Source organism: Bufo bufo, chromosome 2 (assembly GCF_905171765.1).
Source record: "Bufo bufo chromosome 2, aBufBuf1.1, whole genome shotgun sequence".
NCBI lineage: Eukaryota > Metazoa > Chordata > Amphibia > Anura > Bufonidae > Bufo > Bufo bufo.
The window spans coordinates 38,302,628-38,324,210 of NC_053390.1; the positions used below are offsets into that span (position 1 = coordinate 38,302,628).

A 21,583-nucleotide genomic window follows, 5' to 3' on the forward strand; every position below is an offset into this window, starting at 1 on the left:
CAGTTGTGCACTCGCTGGGCTCTGACCGCAGATGTTACACCCAAGCGAGCGAGAATTTCTGCTTTCAGTTTTGGGTACTGTCTGGCATCCTGCTCACTCAAATCATAGTAGGCTTTCTGTGGCTCCCCACTCAGGAAAGGAGCAAGGGTGTCTACCCACTGTTCGGCTGGGAGTTTCTCTCTTTCAGCGGCTCTTTCAAAAATGGTGAGGTAGGTCTCCACATCATCCCCTGCTACCATTTTTTGAAGGGAAGCTTGCACTCTCCTCCCCACAGAGATGGATTCCTCCTGGACATGGGGCCTTTCAGCCAGCACCGCTATCTGCTCCACCAGACTTTTATTAAGCGATTGCTGTTCTCTGAAACCAGCTTGCGTAGTCTCCATGAACAACCGATTGGTTTCCTGCTGGTTAGCATTCGCCTTTTGGAGCTGTATGTTAGCCTGGATCAGCTGTTTCAGCACTTCCTCCATATCTGCACTGTTTGTTTTTTCCAGAACAGCAGACTTAACCCAGGACATAAAACTTGCTGGATTTTTGTGCCAGCGCAGCCTCCACCATATGTAGCGGGATTAGCTCACGGGACCGCCGTCTCCTGGGATAGACGGGCGCTATAGGCACATAAAACACAGTCCAGTCCAAGCAAGTATGGTGCAACTGGCCTCAGCCAGTTTTATTGACTTTTGCAGAAAAAGAATTAAACAAAACAGTTCAAAACAAATGAAATACCTGGCCGTCTGGCCACTACTTCTAGACAGGTAGTAGTCCCTAACTACATGAAACTGAGCCTTGTGCCCAGCTCCATCAACAAAACACACTGTTGTTTTTACTCACACATAAGGGTTCTTCCCAGGAGCAGAGAGATCAGCTAGTGAGCTGTTTGCCCTTTTATAGCACACTCAGGTTCCAAGGTGATTAGCCACAGTTACACTGAATACCTGGAGTGGCTAATTGGAGCAGGGACCCACCCAACTCTCCCTGCTCCAAGCAGCCAGGCCCTTCTAACCAGGTTTTTAACAAAACCCTTGCAAAGAGAAAACCTAGTTTTCCTTGCTGTCAATTCCCTGGCTGCTTTTTAGAACGTATAGGACAGGAACCTAGGTGAAATGTAGACTCCTTCCACCACTTTCCCCCTGGTCCTGTCACAGTATCTATTGATATCTTGGCCCCCCTATCTTATATATTTATATATATATATATATATATATATATATATTCTTTAATTTTTTTTTACATTTAGTCGCAATTCCTTTATTTATAACCATTTGTAAATTATGCATCTATTCCTTTAATGTATTTATCCGCTTTGTGTTCATTGTATTTTATCACTATTTATCCATCCACTGTAAGTCAATTGTAAGTACATATTTATATTTGTGTATAAATATATATATATACAGCACAGACCAAAAGTTTGGACACACCGTCTCATTCAAAGAGTTTTCTTTATTTTCATGACTATGAAAATTGTAGATTCACACTGAAGGCATCAAAACTATGAATTAACACATGTGGAATTATATACATAACAAACAAGTGTGAAACAACTGAAAATATGTCATATTCTAGGTTCTTCAAAGTAGCCACCTTTTGCTTTGATTACTGCTTTGCACACTCTTGGCATTCTCTTGATGAGCTTCAAGAGGTAGACCCCAGAAATGGTTTTCACTTCACAGGTGTGCCCTGTCAGGTTTAATAAGTGGGATTTCTTGCCTTATAAATGGGGTTGGGACCATCAGTTGCGTTGAGGGGAAGTCAGGTGGATACACAGCTGATAGTCCTACTGAATAGACTGTTAGAATTTGTATTATGGCAAGAAAAAAGCAGCTAAGTAGAGAAAAACGAGTGGCCATCATTACTTTAAGAAATGAAGGTCAGTCAGTCAGCCGAAAAATTGGCAAAACTTTGAAAGTAAGGGCTATTTGACCATGAAGGAGAGTGTTGGGGTGCTGCGCCAGATGACCTGGCCTCCACAGTCACTGGACCTGAACCCAATCGAGATGGTTTGGGGTGAGCTGGACCGCAGAGTGAAGGCAAAAGGGCCAACAAGTGCTAAGCATCTCTGGGAACTCCTTCAAATCTGTTGGAAGACCATTTCAGGGGACTACCTCTTGAAGCTCATCAAGAGAATGCCAAGAGTGTGCAAAGCAGTAATCAAAGCAAAAGGAAAACCTAGAATATGACATATTTTCAGTTGTTTCACACTTGTTTGTTATGTAAATAATTCCACATGTGTTAATTCATAGTTTTGATGCCTTCATAGTCATGAAAATAAAGAAAACTCTTTGAATGAGAAGGTGTGTAGAAACTTTTGGTCTGTACTGTATATAATTTTTTTTTGTCTGCCAATACACTATACAGTCATGGCCGTAAATGTTGGCACCCCTGAAATTTTTCAAGAAAATGAAGTATTTCTCACAGAAAAGTATTGCAGTAACACATGTTTTGCTATACACATGTTTATTCCCTTTGTGTGTATTGGAACAAAACCAAAAATGGGAGGAAAAAAAGCTAATTGGACATAATGTCACCAAACTCCAAAAATGGGCTGGACAAAATTATTGGCACCCTTTCAAAATTGTGGATAAATAAGATTGTTTCAAGCATGTGATGCTCCTTTAAACTCACCTGGGGCAAGTAACAGGTATAAAAAGGAGAGAAGTTCACTTAGTCTAGGTCTACACAACGACATTTGTCGCGCGACATTTTGTTGCACCAATGTTGCACGACAATTTTTATAATGGCAGTCTATGGTGTCGCACTGCAACATGCAACCTGCTGCGACTGCGACAGTCGCAGAAAATTCATTCGAGATGGATTTTTCTGCGACTGTCCCGTCGCAGTCGCAGCATGTCGCATGTTGCAGTGCGACACCATAGACTGTCATTATAAAAATTGTCGTGCAACAAAATGTTGCGCGACAAATGTTGCAGTGTAGTTGTGCCCTATCTGTCGTGCGACTTATTGTCGCTCGACAAATGTCGTCATGTAGACCTAGCCTTAGTCTTTGCATTGTGTGTCTGTGTGCGCCACACTAGGCACGGACAACAGAGAGAGGAGAAGAGAACTGTCTGAGGACTTGAGAACCAAAATTGTGGAAAAATATCAACAACCTCAAGGTTACAAGTCCATCTCCAGAGATCTAGATTTGCCTTTGTCCACAGTGCGCAACATTATCAAGAAGTTTGCAACCCACCGTAGCTAATCTCCCTGGGCGTGGACGGAAGAGAAAGATTGATGAAAGGTGTCAACGCAGGATAGTCCAGATGGTGGATAAACAGCCCCAAACAAGTTCCAAAGATATTCAAGCTGTCCTGTAGGCTCAGGGAGCATCAGTGTCAGCGCCAACTATCCGTTGACATTTAAATGAAATGATACGCTATGGCAGGAGACCCAGGAGGACCCCACCGCTGACACAGAGACATAAAAAAGCAAGACTACATTTTACAAAAATGAACTTGAGTAAGCCAAAATCCTTCTGGGAAAACGTCTTGTGGACAGATGAGACCAAGATAGAGCTTTTTGGTAAAGCACATCATTCTACTGTTTACCGAAAACGGAATGAGGCCTACAAAGAAAAGAACACAGTACCTACAGTGAAATATGGTGGAGGTTCATTGATGTTTTGGGGTTGTTTTGCTGCCTCTGGCACTTGGTGCCTTGAATGTGTGCAAGGCATCATGACATCTGAGGATTACCAACGGATTTTGGGTCGCACTGTCAGGGCCGTCTTTAATATTGATTGGACCCTGGGCAAGAATTTACCTGGGCCCCCTGGATCCCACCTTCCCACACCCTAGCAGGCAATCACACCCTCCACCACAATACACATACAACCTCATCAATACAATGCACAGGAATGTGCAGTGTGTGAGTATATCATAGCCAACCCACTGCTTTCCCATAGAGAAGCATTGGGAGGCTATTGCGCATGCGCGGCTTCATAGAGATGCTTTGAAGCAATGCATTTCTATGAGGAGTGTTTAGCGTGAATGTCAGTGTTGCAAATTGTACAACACTGGACTAGGAAACACCTCTAGTGGTCGTCTGATGAGTGACCGTCTGATGAGTGACCACTAGACGTGTTCCTTGGCAGTAAATGTAAATACTGCCTTTTTTCTGAAAAGGCAGTGTTTACATTAAAAAGCTTGCAGAGACATGCTATAGACACCGGAACTACTACGTTTAGCTGTTGTGGTTCTGGTGACTGTAGTGTCCCTTAATATAGAGGGAAAAAAAGAATCAGCACAAAAGTTTCAACTAATATGGCTGTATCATTTTTCTAAAAATTTAAAAAGCACAACTTCTGACACAAATATATAGTATTTTTTTTTTACAATATTCAGATAATACTGTACTACTAACCCCTCCATCCACTCCCCCCCCTCACCCACCTTCTCCAACCACCCAGCACCCTTACTCACATAAAACAAGTAATATATATAATATAGCTTACAGTGAACGACTGTCAATACTGAAGACTCCAGCGGCTCAGGATCAGTGCTCTGGGCAGCTGGGCTCAGGCTGGAAGTGGGCACCGCTCTGCAGGAAGGAGACCGGGGCTCAGGTCACCCTAGCGTTGCAGTGCCTCTGTGCAGTGTGGGACTGGGGTACTTGGGGCCCACCAGTGTAACTGATTCTGGGGGCCCACCTTAGGGCTCCTGAACACTAACTTATTTTTTTTTTCCCATGTCTGTACCGTTCAATTCACTTCAATGGGGCTGAAAAAAAAATAAAAAGACTCAGTGTGCATTCTGTGTCTGTATGTCTTTTCCATCACATTATACACAGCACGTATTCGTGGTTATTACCACTGTGTAATCCAGCAGCGGTGGCCGTGCTTGCACACTATAGGTAAAGGTGATGGCCTATGAGCACTTCCAGCCTTTCCCTATAGTGTGTAAGCACGGCCACCGCTGATGGATTACATGATGGTAATAACCACGGATACGTGCTGTGTATAATGTGATGGAAAGGAGGCAATATGGAGAATCACAATACATTAGTAAGTGCCTTGTATTAACTGCATGATAAATGCCATTTACTGAAGTGAGACAACCCCTTTAACCCATTTAAAGAGGACCTTTTATGGGTCCAGACATTATAAAATAAGTGGCACGTTAGGTAGGCATCAAACAGGGATCTAATAGAGCCTACTATTCCTGGGCGCGGCTCCGTTCGCCCGCTGTGCCCCTGTTTAATTATCGCACCTGTTATGCAAATTACTAGCATCGGAACAGGAAGCAGACGCCAGGGTTTCTCAATTTGCGTCTCCTTCTCCCTGGCTGTAGCGATGTCCAATCACAGCCAGAGCGTCACAGCCGGGGAAAAAATACCTTCAGAGACATTACATCCCATGTGACTGATATCAGCCGCTCCTCTTATAACGCTCCAGCGCTGATATAACCTCCAGAGATATTACATCATATGTGACTGATATCAGCCGCTCCAGTTATAACGCTCCAGCACTGATATAACCTCCAGAGATATTACATCATATGTGACTGGTATCAGCCGCTCCTCTTATAACGCTCCAGCACTGATATAACCTCCAGAGACATTACATCCTATGTAACTGATATCAGACACTCCTCTTATAACGCTCCAGCACTGATATAACTTCCAGAGACATTACATCATATGTGACTGATATCAGCCGCTCCAGTTATAACGCTCCAGCACTGATATAACCTCCAGAGACATTACATCATATGTGACTGATATCAGCCGCTCCAGTTATAACGCTCCAGCACTGATATAACCTCCAGAGACATTACATCATATGTGACTGATATCAGCCGCTCCAGTTATAACGCTCCAGCACTGATATAACCTCCAGAGACATTACATCATATGTGACTGATATCAGCCGCTCCAGCGCTGATATAACCTCCAGAGACATTACATCATATGTGACTGATATCAGCCGCTCCAGTTATAACGCTCCAGCGCTGATATAACCTCCAGAGACATTACATCACATGTGACTGATATCAGATGCTCCAGTTATAATGCTCCAGCGCTGATATAACCTCCAGAGACATTACATCATATGTGACTGATATCAGATGCTCCAGTTATAATGCTCCAGAGCTGATATAACCTCCAGAGACATTACATCACATGTGACTGATATCAGCCGCTCCAGCGCTGATATAACCTCCAGAGACATTACATCATATGTGACTGATATCAGCCACTCCTCTTATAACGCTCCAGCACTGATATAACCTCCAGAGACATTACATCATATGTGACTGATATCAGCCGCTCCAGTTATAACGCTCCAGCACTGATATAACCTCCAGAGACATTACATCATATGTGACTGATATCAGCCACTCCTCTTATAACGCTCCAGCACTGATATAACCTCCAGAGACATTACATCATATGTGACTGATATCAGCCGCTCCAGTTATAACGCTCCAGCACTGATATAACCTCCAGAGACATTACATCATATGTGACTGATATCAGCCGCTCCAGCGCTGATATAACCTCCAGAGACATTACATCATATGTGACTGATATCAGCCGCTCCAGTTATAACGCTCCAGCGCTGATATAACCTCCAGAGACATTACATCACATGTGACTGATATCAGATGCTCCAGTTATAATGCTCCAGCGCTGATATAACCTCCAGAGACATTACATCACATGTGACTGATATCAGCCGCTCCTCTTATAACGCTCCAGCGCTGATATAACCTCCAGAGAGCAGGGGGAGATGTCAGAAGGTGAGGTGGTTGGTGGGCAGGGATCTGTGATGGGGCAAGGGACACAGGGGGACACTAGAGTTGCAGGGGCTCTGTAAGGTCAGGGGGGCACAGAATTGGACTTGAACACAGGTGATAGGCAGCACCTTCAGGACTGACCGCCCCCTACAGTAACTTATCCCCCTGCTGCTGTATGTAAGAAGGAAGCAGGGCCAGTGAGGGAACTTCCAGCACCGCACATGAGGCGCACTCACGTTACCTGAGGTGAAGTCTCTGCAGGCCAGCTCTGAAGGTCTGGAGGAGTCCCCGCCCCCTCCTCACACGGACTATCACACTGCAGAGAGGAGGGGGAGCTGCCTTCTCTTGGGGTCAGTAAACTTTAATATGGGCTGCCCGATGGGGGGCTTGGGGGCAGCTATGAGTGGCCCCTATTTTGCCTCTTTGCAGCAGCCAGCAGGGTCCCTGACAGGGCTCAGTTACTGCCCTGATGGTGACCCTGCTGCGCTGCTGACATCTACCTGATGATAATGTGGACCTGTCTGCACTGACTACACAGACATCGCGAGCCGCCTGCCCCCCCCCCCCCCCAGCACTTTCTCATTATTATGGTGACATTGGTTGGTGAGACTAGCGCAGCAGTCAGTGTCACATAAGCAAGAAGTCCTTCACTATGCGAGCCATGCCGCTCTGCTCCTGCTCGCATAGTGAAGGATAGGATTAGGATCGGGTCGGGACGGGACAGGGAGCTGCCTTGGGCCCCCCAGGAGCAACTGGGCCCGGGGCAGCTGCCCCTTTTGCCCTGCGTTAAAGACGGCCCTGCGCACTGTAGAGCCCTGTGTCAGAAAGCTGGGTTTGCGTCCGAGATCTTGGGTCTTCCAGCAGGACAATGACCCCAAACATACGTCAAAAAGCACCCAGAAATGGATGGCAACAAAGCGCTGGAGAGTTCTGAAGTGGCCAGAAATGATTCCAGATCTAAATCCCATTGAACACCTGTGGAGAGATCTTAAAATTGCTGTTGGGAAAAGGCGCCCTTCCAATAAGAGAGACCTGGAGCAGTTTGCTAAGGAAGAGTGCTCCGAAATTCCGGGTGAGAGGTGTCAGAAGCTTATTGATGGTTATAGGAAGCGACTGATTTCAGTTATTCTTTCCAAAGGGGGTGCAACCAAATATTAAGTTAAGGGTGCCAATAATTTTGTCCAGCCCATTTTTGGACTTTGGTGACATTATGTCCAATTAGCTTTTTTTCCTCCCTTTTTTAGTTTTGTTCCAATACACACAAAGGGAATAAACATGTGTATAGCAAAACATGTGTTACTGCAATACTTTTCTGTGAGAAATACTTCATTTTCTTGAAAAAATTCAGGGGTGCCAACATTTACGGCCATGACTGTATATATCTTCATATTTCCCAATGAATAAACGGGCTTCTGTCCATCTAATAAGTGAATCATTCACACGGCCTCCAGTTGATCATGTGAGCGCTTCAAACAGAGTCTCTTCCAAGCGCTCCACCGCACCAGAAGTGATCTGCGTTCCACTGATGCGTTCCATCATGAGCGGGACCGGTGTTCTGCCAGATTCCAATACCTTGCCAGAATGCTATACCCGGAAGTGACGCGGCCGCACAGGAATCAGCTGGAGGAGGGTGTGTGTGGATCTGCGCAAGCGCAGATCCACTGGATTCGTAAAAATAATTGCACCACCGCGGGAGAAGCACCTGCTTCATTGGCATGCATGAAACCATGCGCAGGATATTAGGGACACCACATAGCAGAGCTGTGACCCCAATATCCCACACTCAGCTCTGCTATGTGGTGTCCCCCAAGTACTTATCAGCTCTGCTATGTGGTATCCCTAATATCCTACACTCAGCTCTGCTATGTGGTGTCCCCCAAGTACTTATCAGCTCTTCTATGTGGTGTCCCTAATATCCTGCACTCAGCTCTGCTATGTGGTGTCCCCAATATCCTGCACTCAACTCTGCTATGTGGTGACCCCAATATCCCACACTCAGCTCTGCTATGTGGTGACCCCAATATCCTGCAATCACCTCTTCTATGTGGTGACCCCAATATCACACACTCAGCTCTGCTATGTGGTGTCCCCCAAGTACTTAACAGCTCTGCTATGTGGTGTCCCTAATATCCTGCACTCAGCCCTGCTATGTGGTGTCCCCAATATCCTGCACTCAGCTCTGCTATGTGGTGACCCCAATATCCTGCACTCAGCCCTGCTATGTGGTAACCACAATATCCTGCACTCAGCTCTGCTATGTGGTGTCCCCAATATCCTGCACTCAGCTCTGTTATGTGGTGTCCCCAATATCCTGCACTAAGCTCTGCTATGTGGTGTCCCAATATCACGCACTCAGCTCTGCTATGTGGTGTCCCCCAAATCCTTAACAGCTCTGCTATGTGGTGTCCCTAATATCCTGCACTCAGCCCTGCTATGTGGTGTCCCCAATATCCCGCACTCAGCTCTGCTATGTGGTGTCCCCAATATCCTGCACTCAGCTCTGCTATGTGGTGTCCCCAATATCCTGCACTCAGCCCTGCTATGTGGTGACCACAATATCCTGCACTCAGCTCTGCTATGTGGTGACCACAATATCCTGCACTCAGCTCTGCTATGTGGTGACCACAATATCCTGCACTCAGATCTGCTATGTGGTGTCCCCAATATCCTGCACTCAGCCCTGCTATGTGGTGACCACAATATCCTGCACTCAGCTCTGCTATGTGGTGTCCCCAATATCCTGCACTCAGATCTGCTATGTGGTGTCCCCAATATCCTGCACTCAGCTCTGTTATGTGGTGACCACAATATCCTGCACTCAGCTCTGTTATGTGGTGTCCCCAATATCCTGCACTCAGCTCTGTTATGTGGTCTCCCCAATATCCTGCACTCAGCTCTGCTATGTGGTGTCCCCAATATCACACACTCAGCTCTACTATGTGGTGTCCCCCAAGTACTTAACAGCTCTGCTATGTGGTGTCCCTAATATCTTGCACTCAGCTCTGCTATGTGGTGTCCCCAATATCCTGCACTCAGCTCTGCTATGTGGTGTCCCCAATATCCTGCAATCACCTCTGTTATGTGGTGAGGCTGAACTGCTCCAGATGATGATGTCCCCAATATCCCGCACTCAGCTCTGCTATGTGGTGTCCCCAATATCCTGCACTCAGCTCTGCTATGTGGTGTCCCCAATATCCTGCACTCAGCTCTGCTATGTGGTGACCACAATATCCTGCACTCAGCTCTGCTATGTGGTGTCCCCAATATCCTGCACTCAGCCCTGCTATGTGGTAACCACAATATCCTGCACTCAGATCTGCTATGTGGTGTCCCCAATATCCTGCACTCAGCTCTGTTATGTGGTGTCCCCAATATCCTGCACTCAGCTCTGCTATGTGGTGTCCCCAATATCCTGCACTCAGCTCTGTTATGTGGTGACCACAATATCCTGCACTCAGCTCTGTTATGTGGTGTCCCCAATATCCTGCACTCAGCTCTGTTATGTGGTCTCCCCAATATCCTGCACTCAGCTCTGCTATGTGGTGTCCCCAATATCACACACTCAGCTCTACTATGTGGTGTCCCCCAAGTACTTAACAGCTCTGCTATGTGGTGTCCCTAATATCTTGCACTCAGCTCTGCTATGTGGTGTCCCCAATATCCTGCACTCAGCTCTGCTATGTGGTGTCCCCAATATCCTGCAATCACCTCTGTTATGTGGTGAGGCTGAACTGCTCCAGATGATGATGTCCCCAATATCCCGCACTCAGCTCTGCTATGTGGTGTCCCCAATATCTCGCACTCAGCTCTGCTATGTGGTGTCCCCAATATCCTGCACTCAGCTCTGCTATGTGGTGTCCCCAATATCCTGCACTCAGCTCTGCTATGTGGTGTCCCCAATATCCTGCACTCAGCCCTGCTATGTGGTAACCATAATATCCTGCACTCAGCTCTGCTATGTGGTGAGGCTGAACTGCTCCAGATGATGATGTCCCCAATATCCCGCACTCAGCTCTGCTATATGGTGTCCCCAATATCTCGCACTCAGCTCTGCTATGTGGTGACCCCAATATCCTGCAATCACCTCTGCTATGTGGTGAGGCTGAACTGCTCCAGATGATGTGTCCGCGCGTGCGCTCTCAGGCGTAGGGAGATCTGATGGAACATTTTGCACTTAAAAATCTACCTACCCCTGAGTGCGCACGTGCGGTCCCTGAGTGTGCACCCGCGGTGTACGGTTTCGCTCATGCAAATGAAGTAGGTGCTTCTCCTGCAGCGGTGCAATTTTTACGAATCCAGTGGATCTGCGCTTGCGGAGATCCACACACACCCTCCTCCAGCTGATTCCTGTGCGGCCGCGTCACTTCCGGGTATAGGAATCTGGCAGAACACCGGAAGCGCCCATCTGTCGCGCTCACAGGCAGATTCCACCTTCATCTCACCGCCTTCTAGGGTGTAGGTATAATTTAGACATCCACTGACCCCACCAATGATGTAGTACTATCCCACCTACGTATTTTATCAATAAATTAACCGTTATAGATATGCGTTCCACACTGGAACGCACCCCTTCTGGCTCTCACCGGAAATGACGTCCATCCCCACCACGTGCTGAGGTCACCATATGAAACATAGTATATGAGGCCTATTGGTACGTGACTTTATTATACCGTTATGTTCTGCTATTTTTTACTTGACTTGAAGAAGGGGGTACTCTGAAGCCCCCGAAACGCGTTGAGCCCACCTGAGATTCAAAGAAAAGGAAACCACCTGAAGTAGCCTTTGGATACTGCCGTGATTTTTCCTGTCACACTACGAGCGATCCTGGCGGGGAAGATGGCGTCTATTGGGTGTCTTGCCTGTATCCCTTAGACCTCCTCCTCAGTGACGTGAGTCTTGTCCATGTGATTTCAACTTATTCCATCTTAATTTATCTCACTAAGACATCCGACCTTTTTAAGTTCATTCTACCTCCACGGAAGATTTTTTATTACCAATATTCTGTCTAAATTGAGCAAACAGTTTTTTACCAATTAAACAACGAGGGACTTGGCGCCGTCTTGGACGGCTTCATCACTTTTTCTTGCCACCCTGCCCATATAATACTGCCATACATTGTCCATATGTTACAAAACCTATATATTAGTGACATACAGTGCCCAGATAATACCGCCACACTGCTTACATAATTAGTCATATAATGTGCCCATACAATACTGCCATACAGTGCTTACATTATTACTACCAGCATATAGTGTCCACATAATACAAAACCTATATATTAGTGGCATATACTGTCTACATAATACCACCATACATTGCCCACATAATACTGCCACATAGTGCTTACTTCATTAGTGTCCATATAATACTGCCATATAGTGTACACCACACAGAACCTACATATTAGTGACGTACAGTGTCTACATAATACTGCCATATAGTGCTTACTGCTTACGTTATACCATACAGTGAACACATACTGTACAATGTCATACTGTGCCCAAAGAGAGCAATGGTGCCCATAAAATCTCACCCTACAGTGCAGAGATAATACCACAGCGGGCACCTCACTCTCAGGATGGAACGATAGAACAGACATTGCAGGATCTGCCCATTCCACGGGGAGATGATATGGCGGTCATACTTACTGCTGACGATAAGCACAGTCCCGGGAGTGGCTTCGTTATTTTTCTTATCCACCATACATTGGACATTGCTTCCATCCGACTTTGTAATCGTGACATTTTTTACTGTGATCACATAACTGTCCGTTCCCATGTCGAGGGATGGCGTCACCGCACGACTACTGTAGGTCATTCCCTGTACAGTCTGATCCTGTCCGGGCAAACAGCAAAAAGTGACATCGGACCCCTCCAGAACCACCCGGTCACGCGGGTAAATTACTGCGCGGGTTCTCCCTCTGTTCTGTCCTGTGCGGAGGAAGAGGTGATGGAATAAGGGGAATTTAAGTTTCCGGTTTCACATCAATAAAAATGAGAAGTTCTGCAACTTTCTAATAGACTTTGGGGGTCATTCACAACCAGAAATGTGTCTATATTAGGCGTATTTCTGGCACAGATTGCGACCTTTCCCCAACAGGGGCTTATTAAGACCGGTGTCTAAAATGTTGATCTTAATAAATGACCCCCTTTATGTTTCAGTTATTCACCATTTGCAAAACCTACGCTTCCATTCAGTGAATGAGAACATCAGAAGCAGTAATCCTGTCCACAGCTCGTCCTGCTGAGAATTAGAGGCAATTGTATCCAGTCTAGACAATGCTCTGTGAGCTAAACAGCCCGGACTCCAGACTGATACATTGTAACAAACTACCACAGTTGTATCCAGTCTAGACAATGCTCTGTGAGCTAAACAGCCCGGACTCCAGACTGATACATTGTAACAAACTAGTACAGTTGTATCCAGTCTAGACAATGCTCTGTGAGCTAAACAGCCCGGACCCCAGACTGATACATTGTAACAAACTAGCAGAGTTGTATCCAGTCTAGACAATGCTCTGTGAGCTAAACAGCCCGGACTCCAGACTGATACATTGTAACAAACTAGTACAGTTGTATCCAGTCTAGACAATGCTCTGTGAGCTAAACAGCCCGGACTCCAGACTGATACATTGTAACAAACTAGCACAGTTGTATCCAGTCTAGACAATGCTCTGTGAGCTAAACAGCCCGGACTACAGACTGATACACTGTAACAAACTAGTACAGTTGTATCCAGTCTAGACAATGCTCTGTGAGCTAAACAGCCCGGACTACAGACTGATACATTGTAACAAACCAGCACAGTTGTATCCAGTCTAGACAATGCTCTGTGAGCTGAAGAGCCCGGACTCCAGACTGATACACTGTAACAAACTAGCACAGTTGTATCCAGTCTAGACAATGCTCTGTGAGCTAAACAGCCCGGACTACAGACTGATACACTGTAACAAACTAGTACAGTTGTATCCAGTCTAGACAATGCTCTGTGAGCTAAACAGCCCGGACTCCAGACTGATACATTGTAACAAACTAGTACAGTTGTATCCAGTCTAGACAATGCTCTGGGAGCTAAACAGCCCGGACCCCAGACTGATACATTGTAACAAACTAGCACAGTTGTATCCAGTCTAGACAATTCTCTGTGAGCTAAACAGCCCGGACTCCAGACTGATACATTGTAACAAACTAGTACAGTTGTATCCAGTCTAGACAATGCTCTGTGAGCTAAACAGCCAGGACTCCAGACTGATACATTGTAACAAACTAGCACAGTTGTATCCAGTCTAGACAATGCTCTGTGAGCTAAACAGCCTGGACTCCAGACTGATACATTGTAACAAACCAGCACAGTTGTATCCAGTCTAGACAATGCTCTGTGAGCTAAACAGCCCGGACTCCAGACTGATACATTGTAACAAACTAGTACAGTTGTATCCAGTCTAGACAATGCTCTGTGAGCTAAACAGCCCGGACTCCAGACTGATACATTGTAACAAACTATCAGAGTTGTATCCAGTCTAGACAATGCTCTGTGAGCTAAACAGCCCGGACTCCAGACTGATACATTGTAACAAACTAGCACAGTTGTATCCAGTCTAGACAATGCTCTGTGAGCTAAACAGCCCGGACTCCAGACTGATACATTGTAACAAACTATCAGAGTTGTATCCAGTCTAGACAATGCTCTGTGAGCTAAACAGCCCGGACTCCAGACTGATACATTGTAACAAACTAGCACAGTTGTATCCAGTCTAGACAATGCTCTGTGAGCTAAACAGCCCGGACTCCAGACTGATACATTGTAACAAACTAGCACAGTTGTATCCAGTCTAGACAATGCTCTGTGAGCTAAACAGCCTGGACTCCAGACTGATACATTGTAACAAACCAGCACAGTTGTATCCAGTCTAGACAATGCTCTGTGAGCTAAACAGCCCGGACTCCAGACTGATACATTGTAACAAACTAGTACAGTTGTATCCAGTCTAGACAATGCTCTGTGAGCAAAACAGCCCGGACCCCAGACTGATACATTGTAACAAACTATCAGAGTTGTATCCAGTCTAGACAATGCTCTGTGAGCTAAACAGCCCGGACTCCAGACTGATACATTGTAACAAACTATCAGAGTTGTATCCAGTCTAGACAATGCTCTGTGAGCTAAACAGCCCGGACTCCAGACTGATACATTGTAACAAACTAGCACAGTTGTATCCAGTCTAGACAATGCTCTGTGAGCTAAACAGCCCGGACTCCAGACTGATACATTGTAACAAACTATCAGAGTTGTATCCAGTCTAGACAATGCTCTGTGAGCTAAACAGCCCGGACTCCAGACTGATACATTGTAACAAACTAGCACAGTTGTATCCAGTCTAGACAATGCTCTGTGAGCTAAACAGCCCGGACTCCAGACTGATACATTGTAACAAACTAGCACAGTTGTATCCAGTCTAGACAATGCTCTGTGAGCAAAACAGCCAGGACTCCAGACTGATACATTGTAACAAACTAGTACAATTGTCTCCTCTTCTCAGCTGAGAGCAGGACTGGCTATGGACAGGATTAGGTCTCTGGATGGAAAGGAGTGAGTTAATTCAAGTACAGCAAACACATCCATAGTAATTCATGATAAAACTTTTCAACCACCACTAGAGGGAGCTCACTGCAAAGGCCTTTATACAGCTCTGCAATAAATCCATAGTCAGTGAGCTCCCCCTAGTGGTAGCAGAAAGTGTCATCATTACATTCTGCTCTTTCCACGCCCCACCCCCAAGTACATCTCTTATTTTATAGGACCAACATTTATAAAAAGGTTACAAAAATGCATACAATGGAGGATGCCGACAGTGGACCACATGTACCACTAGGGCATCCTACACAAGATGAAATAATGTATGGATGAATATATAACAGTAAATAGATCACTGCAAATGGTGCACCACAATAGTATGCAACTGACAATACAAGGCTAAACCCTCACACTGATGTTAAAAAAAAAAGGAGATTTTAGCCCATATATTCCTGTCAGGAACATATCGGAGCCCGCGCACCCCGCCAAGGTATCTCAGTGTATCGCGGGACCTGCCGCTAACCTACCTATAGTGTGTGAACACTGTCTGATAGGTGCCAAGGTCCGACTCACAGCCAAACTCCCACATACCTCCAAAATAAGATCACTTAGGCCCCTTTCACACGGGCGAGTATTCCGTGCGGGTGCGATGCGTGAGGTGAGCGCATTGCACCCGCACTGAATCCGGACACCATTCATTTCTATGGGGCTGTGCACACGAGCAGTGATTTTCACGCATCATTTGTGCGTTTGCGTGAAAATCGCAGCATGCTCTATATTGTGCGTTTTCCACGCAACGCAGGCCCCATAGAAGTGAATGGGACGGCGTGAAAATCGCAAGCATCCGCAAGCAAGTGCGGATGCGGTGCGATTTTCACGCATGGTTGCTAGGAGACGATCGGGATGGAGACCCGATCATTATTATTTTCCCTTATAACATGGTTATAAGGGAAAATAATAGCATTCTGAATACAGAATGCATGGTACAATAGCGCTGGAGGGGTTAAAAAAAAATAAAAAATTATTTAACTCACCTTCGTCCACTTGATCTTTTACCATGGTGATGGATCATGTGATGACCGGAGTGAATTCACCACAGGTCCTTTTCCTGCACACAGCAAAGAAAAAGACAGAAGAGAAGCCGGGCTGCGCGATCAAGTGGATTAAGGTGAAAAAAAAAAAAAAATTTAACCCCTCCAGCGCTATTTTACTATGCATTCTGTATTCAGAATGCTATTATTTTCCCTTATAACCATGTTATAAGGGGAAATAATACAATCTACAGAACACCGATCCCAAGCCCGAACTTCTGTGAAGAAGTTCGGGTTTGGGTACCAAACATGCCGATTTTTCTCACGCGCGTGCAAAACGCATTACAATGTTTTGCACTCGCGCTGAAAAATCGTGCAATGTTCCCGCAACGCACCCGCACCTTTTCCCCGCATTGCCCGTTGTGAAAGAGGCCTAATACAATTAGAGGAGGGAGGAGGCTGTGAGCCCCACCTATAGCAGGCCATGTGACACAGGCTACCAGGTGCGCTAGAATGTTACCAACGATAAGCGTCCGCACATTCAATACATATCAAGAAAAATCACAGAATAGAGTGGCCTAAGCGGGAGGAAATGCTCAAACCCCAAATACTGTAGCGTATTTATAACCAAGGTTTGAGCTTTTCCTCCCGCTTAGGCCACTCTATTCTGTGATTTTTCTTGATATGTATTGAATGTGCGGACACTTATCGTTGGTAACATTCTAGCGCACCTGGTTAGCCTGTGTCACATGGCCTGCTATAGGTGGGGCTCGCAGCCTCCTCCCATTGTATTAGCGATCTTACTTTGGGGGTATGTGGGAGTTTGGCTGTGAGTCGGACCTTGGCACCTATCAGTCAGTGTTCACACACTATAGGTAGGTCCCGCGATACACTGAGATACCTTGGCGGGGTGCGCGGGCTCCGATATGTTCCCGACAGGAATATATTGGCTAAAATCTCATTTTTTAACATCAGTGTGAGGGTTTAACCTTGTATTGTGAGTTGCATACTATTGTGGTGCACCATTTGCAGTGATCTATAAAAGGGTTAACCAGCAGAATATACACTATGGATAACATTTGATGACTTTTATGGCAAGACTCGAGCATTTTGTAGAAATGTTTCCTGCTTTTGTTTAGGATTTTTTTATTTTTTATTTTTTTATTTTTTTATCCCAAATCCATTAAGTTTGCACAGAGAGGGATTCCCCTAAACTTTCTCAGGAATTTATTTCTCAATTTTCACTTTCTCAAGAAAGACAATTACTAAGCACAATTTATTGCAAAACCTCAAAACCAAATAAGCCGGTTACATGCAGCTCGACCGAGCCCCTCGATCCTGCCTCCTGTCCAGCTGCGGGTACTACGACTCACACTAACAGCATGGGCATTATAATTCCCTGGCACCGGAGCTAGAACTGTATGACCCGGCTACCTAAGGCTCTGTTCACACTGGGTTTTGCAATATCTCCCCAGCAGCCCAATATCATTGACATTTCACCTTTGATATTCACTCGGTCATTTGCTCTTGTGCTTGTATTTTTTTTATAGTTGGGGGTGAGTACAGGTGGCAGAGGGTGGGAAGACATTGCTCGGACTATTGTGTTAAAGTGGGGTCTGGAGGGTCATGTGTGATTACCGTGTAAGGGGGGGGCACTCTGTGACTACCATGTAGGGGGGGGGGGGATTCTGTGACTGCCGGGTAAGGGGGGGGGGGCACTCTGTGACTACCGTGTAAGGGGGGGGGACACTCTGACTACCGTGTAAGGGGGGGGGGGGACACTTTGTGGCTACCGTGTAGGGGGGGGACACTCTGTGACTACCGTGTAAGGGGGGGGGGAACTCTGTGACTACCATGTAAGGGGGGGGCACTCTGTGACTACCGTGTAAGGGGGGGGGATTCTGTGACTGCCGGGTAAGGGGGGGGCACTCTGTGACTACGTGTAAGGGGGGGGGGACACTCTGACTACCGTGTAAGGGGGGGGGACACTTTGTGACTACTGTGTAGGGGGGGGACACTCTGTGACTACCGTGTAAGGGGGGGGGGGGAACTCTGTGACTACCCATGTAAGGGGGGGGGCACTCTGTGACTACCATGTAGGGGGGGGGGGGATTCTGTGACTGCCGGGTAAGGGGGGGGGCACTCTGTGACTACCGTGTAAGGGGGGGGGGACACTCTGACTACCCGTGTAAGGGTGGGGGGGACACTCTGTGACTACCGTGTAGGGGGGGGGACGCTCTGTGACTACCGTGTAAGGGGGGGGGGAGAGACTCCTGCGACTACCGTGTAGGGGGGAGAGACTCTGCGACTACCGTGTAGGGGGAGGGACACTCTGTGACTTACCGTGTAGGGGGGGACACTCTATTTCCACAGTAGTCACAAAGAGGGGCTGCTTTGACTTCTGTGCAAGGAAGGTGTTTATATGTCATGACCGCTGAGTAAGTCATAGAGGGGGTCTGTCTACTGGGGAAATGAGGGGTAGGGTGAGAAACTTTAGAAAGGAGATCAGTATTCCCCAAATACCTGTAAGAAGCAAATGGTGGATGCCCTACATAATACCCCTCAATCAACAGTGGGTCCTCAGGTCACGAACAAGGGATCTACAACTCACCATGATGGGTTTTCCAAGGACTCATTCACTCCAGTTCATTTCCGCTGTGGGAACAGTTCCTACACCTTTACTCCGAATACGGACAGAATGGGAGTCACATTCAAGGAAGCTGAGAATCCCAGGTCCAGCTGAAAGTCCTTCCACTTCTGGAAAGGTCTGGTTTCAAGTATTTCTGAATAACAGAAAAATTTGAGAAATGTGGGAAATCACATAAGAAATCAGGGAAAAATAATAGTGATAGATAGATAGATAGATAGATAGATAGATAGATAGATAGATAGATAGATAGATAGATAGATATGAGATTGATAGATAGATAGATAGATAGATAGATAGATAGATAGATAGATAGATAGATAGATAGATAGATATGAGATAGATAGATAGATAGATAATAGATAGATAGATGATAGATAGATAGATAGATAGATAGATAGATAGATAGATAGATAGATAGATAATAGATAGATAGATAATAGATAGATAGATAGATAGATAGATGATAGATAGATACAGTAGATAGATAGATAGATAGATAGATAGATAGATAGATAGATATGAGATAGATAGATAGATAGATAGATAGATACATAGATAGATAGATCTCATATCTATCTATCGAACTGTGTAATCTGGGTCCTTGTTCCACTTACATTTGTGATTACATTCCTGTTTTCAGACCTGGTCACCTGGATGTGATACATTATGTCGGTAACGGTCTCGTTCGGCTTTTTGCTCACATTCCATTCCACTAGTAAACGCTGGTGCGCTGAATCACTGTGAATTTCTAGGTTGAATGGTGGGAAGATTTCCGCTTCTAGAACAAAAAAACAAAACAAAGCAAAAATAACAACTATTAAGGAAAATTGGCTTCTGCCTCACAGTTTTTTTTTGCCTTCCTCTGGATCAACTTGCAGGATAACAGGCCGAACTGGATGGACAAATGTCTGTTTTCACCCTTATAAACTATGTTACCTCAAAACCTTCTATGAGCGCAGCAAAGGCCACATTCCAGATGACCTCATCTGAAGGTCTCAGATTCAGAATCATGTAAGGCTACTTCCACATTAGCGTTTTCAATTCCGCTATTGAGATCGTCATAGGATCTGTTGAGGAAGGGTTGAGACGCATGCATATATATACATATATGCATGCAAACACGTGATATATATGCATGCATTAATTCACACTTTATAGGATGATGTGCGCAGATGTGCCCAGCATCTGCGCACATCTGCCCTTAGTGGCCCACAGGGGCTCATGGTGGCCCCTGTGGGAAACATGTGGTCCCTGGAAGATCCCCCTTTTATAGGTCCCTTGTTACATATATGTACGGGCTGTGCCCCCTTATAATATACAGGTATTCCCCCCCATCTCCATAGGCTGATACCAGGTGCATCGGTGTGAATGGGCCCCAAGCATCACACTGATGCAATCTGGCTAATTGCATCAGAATGACCGGACAAGGGTCCGGTCATCTGATGGATACAAAAGAACTCAGATTCAACAGAATCGGAGTCCTTTGTTCTAATTATCTCCAGCGCTGCTGGAGATAATTATGCATGATAGAAGGGAGGGAGAAACCTCCCCTCCTTCTATTATGCACATTCCGACAGCGCGATTACTATCGCGCTGTCCCGGAATGCCAAGTGCTGCAGGCGGGAGATCAAAGGCTATTCCCGCCTGTCTGCTAGAGGCGCGGCCCCCGCTGTGCGCGTGCAGGGACGTGGCGGCTGGCGCGGTGACGTCCATATCACCGGGCTGGCCCCACGTGTCCTTTACCTGTGGCACGTGCACACAGCGGATGCGCCCGCGGCCCGGGAGTCGGGGTGCAGGGTATAAAGCCCGGCAGCCCGGCACTCTGAGGGAGGGACTCCCTACCGGCCCACCCTGAGGAAGAGCGCGATCGGCGCACAGGGAGACGGAGCGGCCTCCCCCCTGCTGACGAGACCCGGACCCCCCCCCCCCCCCCCCCCCCCCCCCCCCCCCCCTGAGAGAGAGCGCAATCGGCGCTCAGGAGATACGGAGCGCCCCCCCCCCCCCCCCCCCACCCCCGGACCCCTGGGCGAACGAGCATCAAACATTAAGTATCACCCCCTTTATTAACCCCTATCCCACCAACAATATCCCTGACCCCCTACCAATCTACACTTACACCCCTGAGCCCACACCCATATCCCACCAATGATTACCCCCCCCTGGTTAACCCCTGTTCATCCAAACCCCTACTCCCCTGAACAACCCCTGATTGTGCCTACCCACATTAGCCCTGATCACTCCAATTGTTACCTACCCTGTCCCACCAACAATCCCTGACCCCCTCTCTGTACACTTGCAGGGTATTAACCCTTGCATTGCTGTGCAGCCCGGATCACCCCCACTGTACCTCACCCCTATTACAGTATTTGTGTCTGTGGCCTGCATACACCCCTGCAGTGCCACCGTTAACCCTCGTCGTACCCCATAGGGACAGTAAGTAGATCCAGGTGGGTGGGCTGCTAATATATATGTGTGAGTGTATTGTATAGTTAGTTGGTGGGTGGAATATGGGATTGTATAGTGTAGTTTAGTACTGTATATTTAGTGCTGTATTGTTAGTGTATTGCGTGCCTAGTGTATTGTTTGGT

At 46.5% G+C, this 21,583-nt stretch overlaps 1 protein-coding gene across 2 annotated transcripts in view; it reads right to left on the reverse strand.

Moving 5' to 3' along the window:
• OSMR (oncostatin M receptor) overlaps window positions 1-21,583 on the reverse strand; it is a 122,304-nt gene that overhangs the window by 84,961 nt on the left and 15,760 nt on the right. For both annotated transcript variants that reach the window (XM_040420950.1, XM_040420951.1), the window contains 3 exons: window positions 19,610-19,773; window positions 18,957-19,128; window positions 12,389-12,670 (listed from right to left, as the gene is read on the reverse strand). In XM_040420950.1, the coding sequence (XP_040276884.1) occupies window positions 12,389-12,670; window positions 18,957-18,981 (307 nt within the window). In that variant the 5' untranslated portion in view covers window positions 18,982-19,128; window positions 19,610-19,773. The remainder of the gene's footprint in view (window positions 1-12,388; window positions 12,671-18,956; window positions 19,129-19,609; window positions 19,774-21,583) is intronic.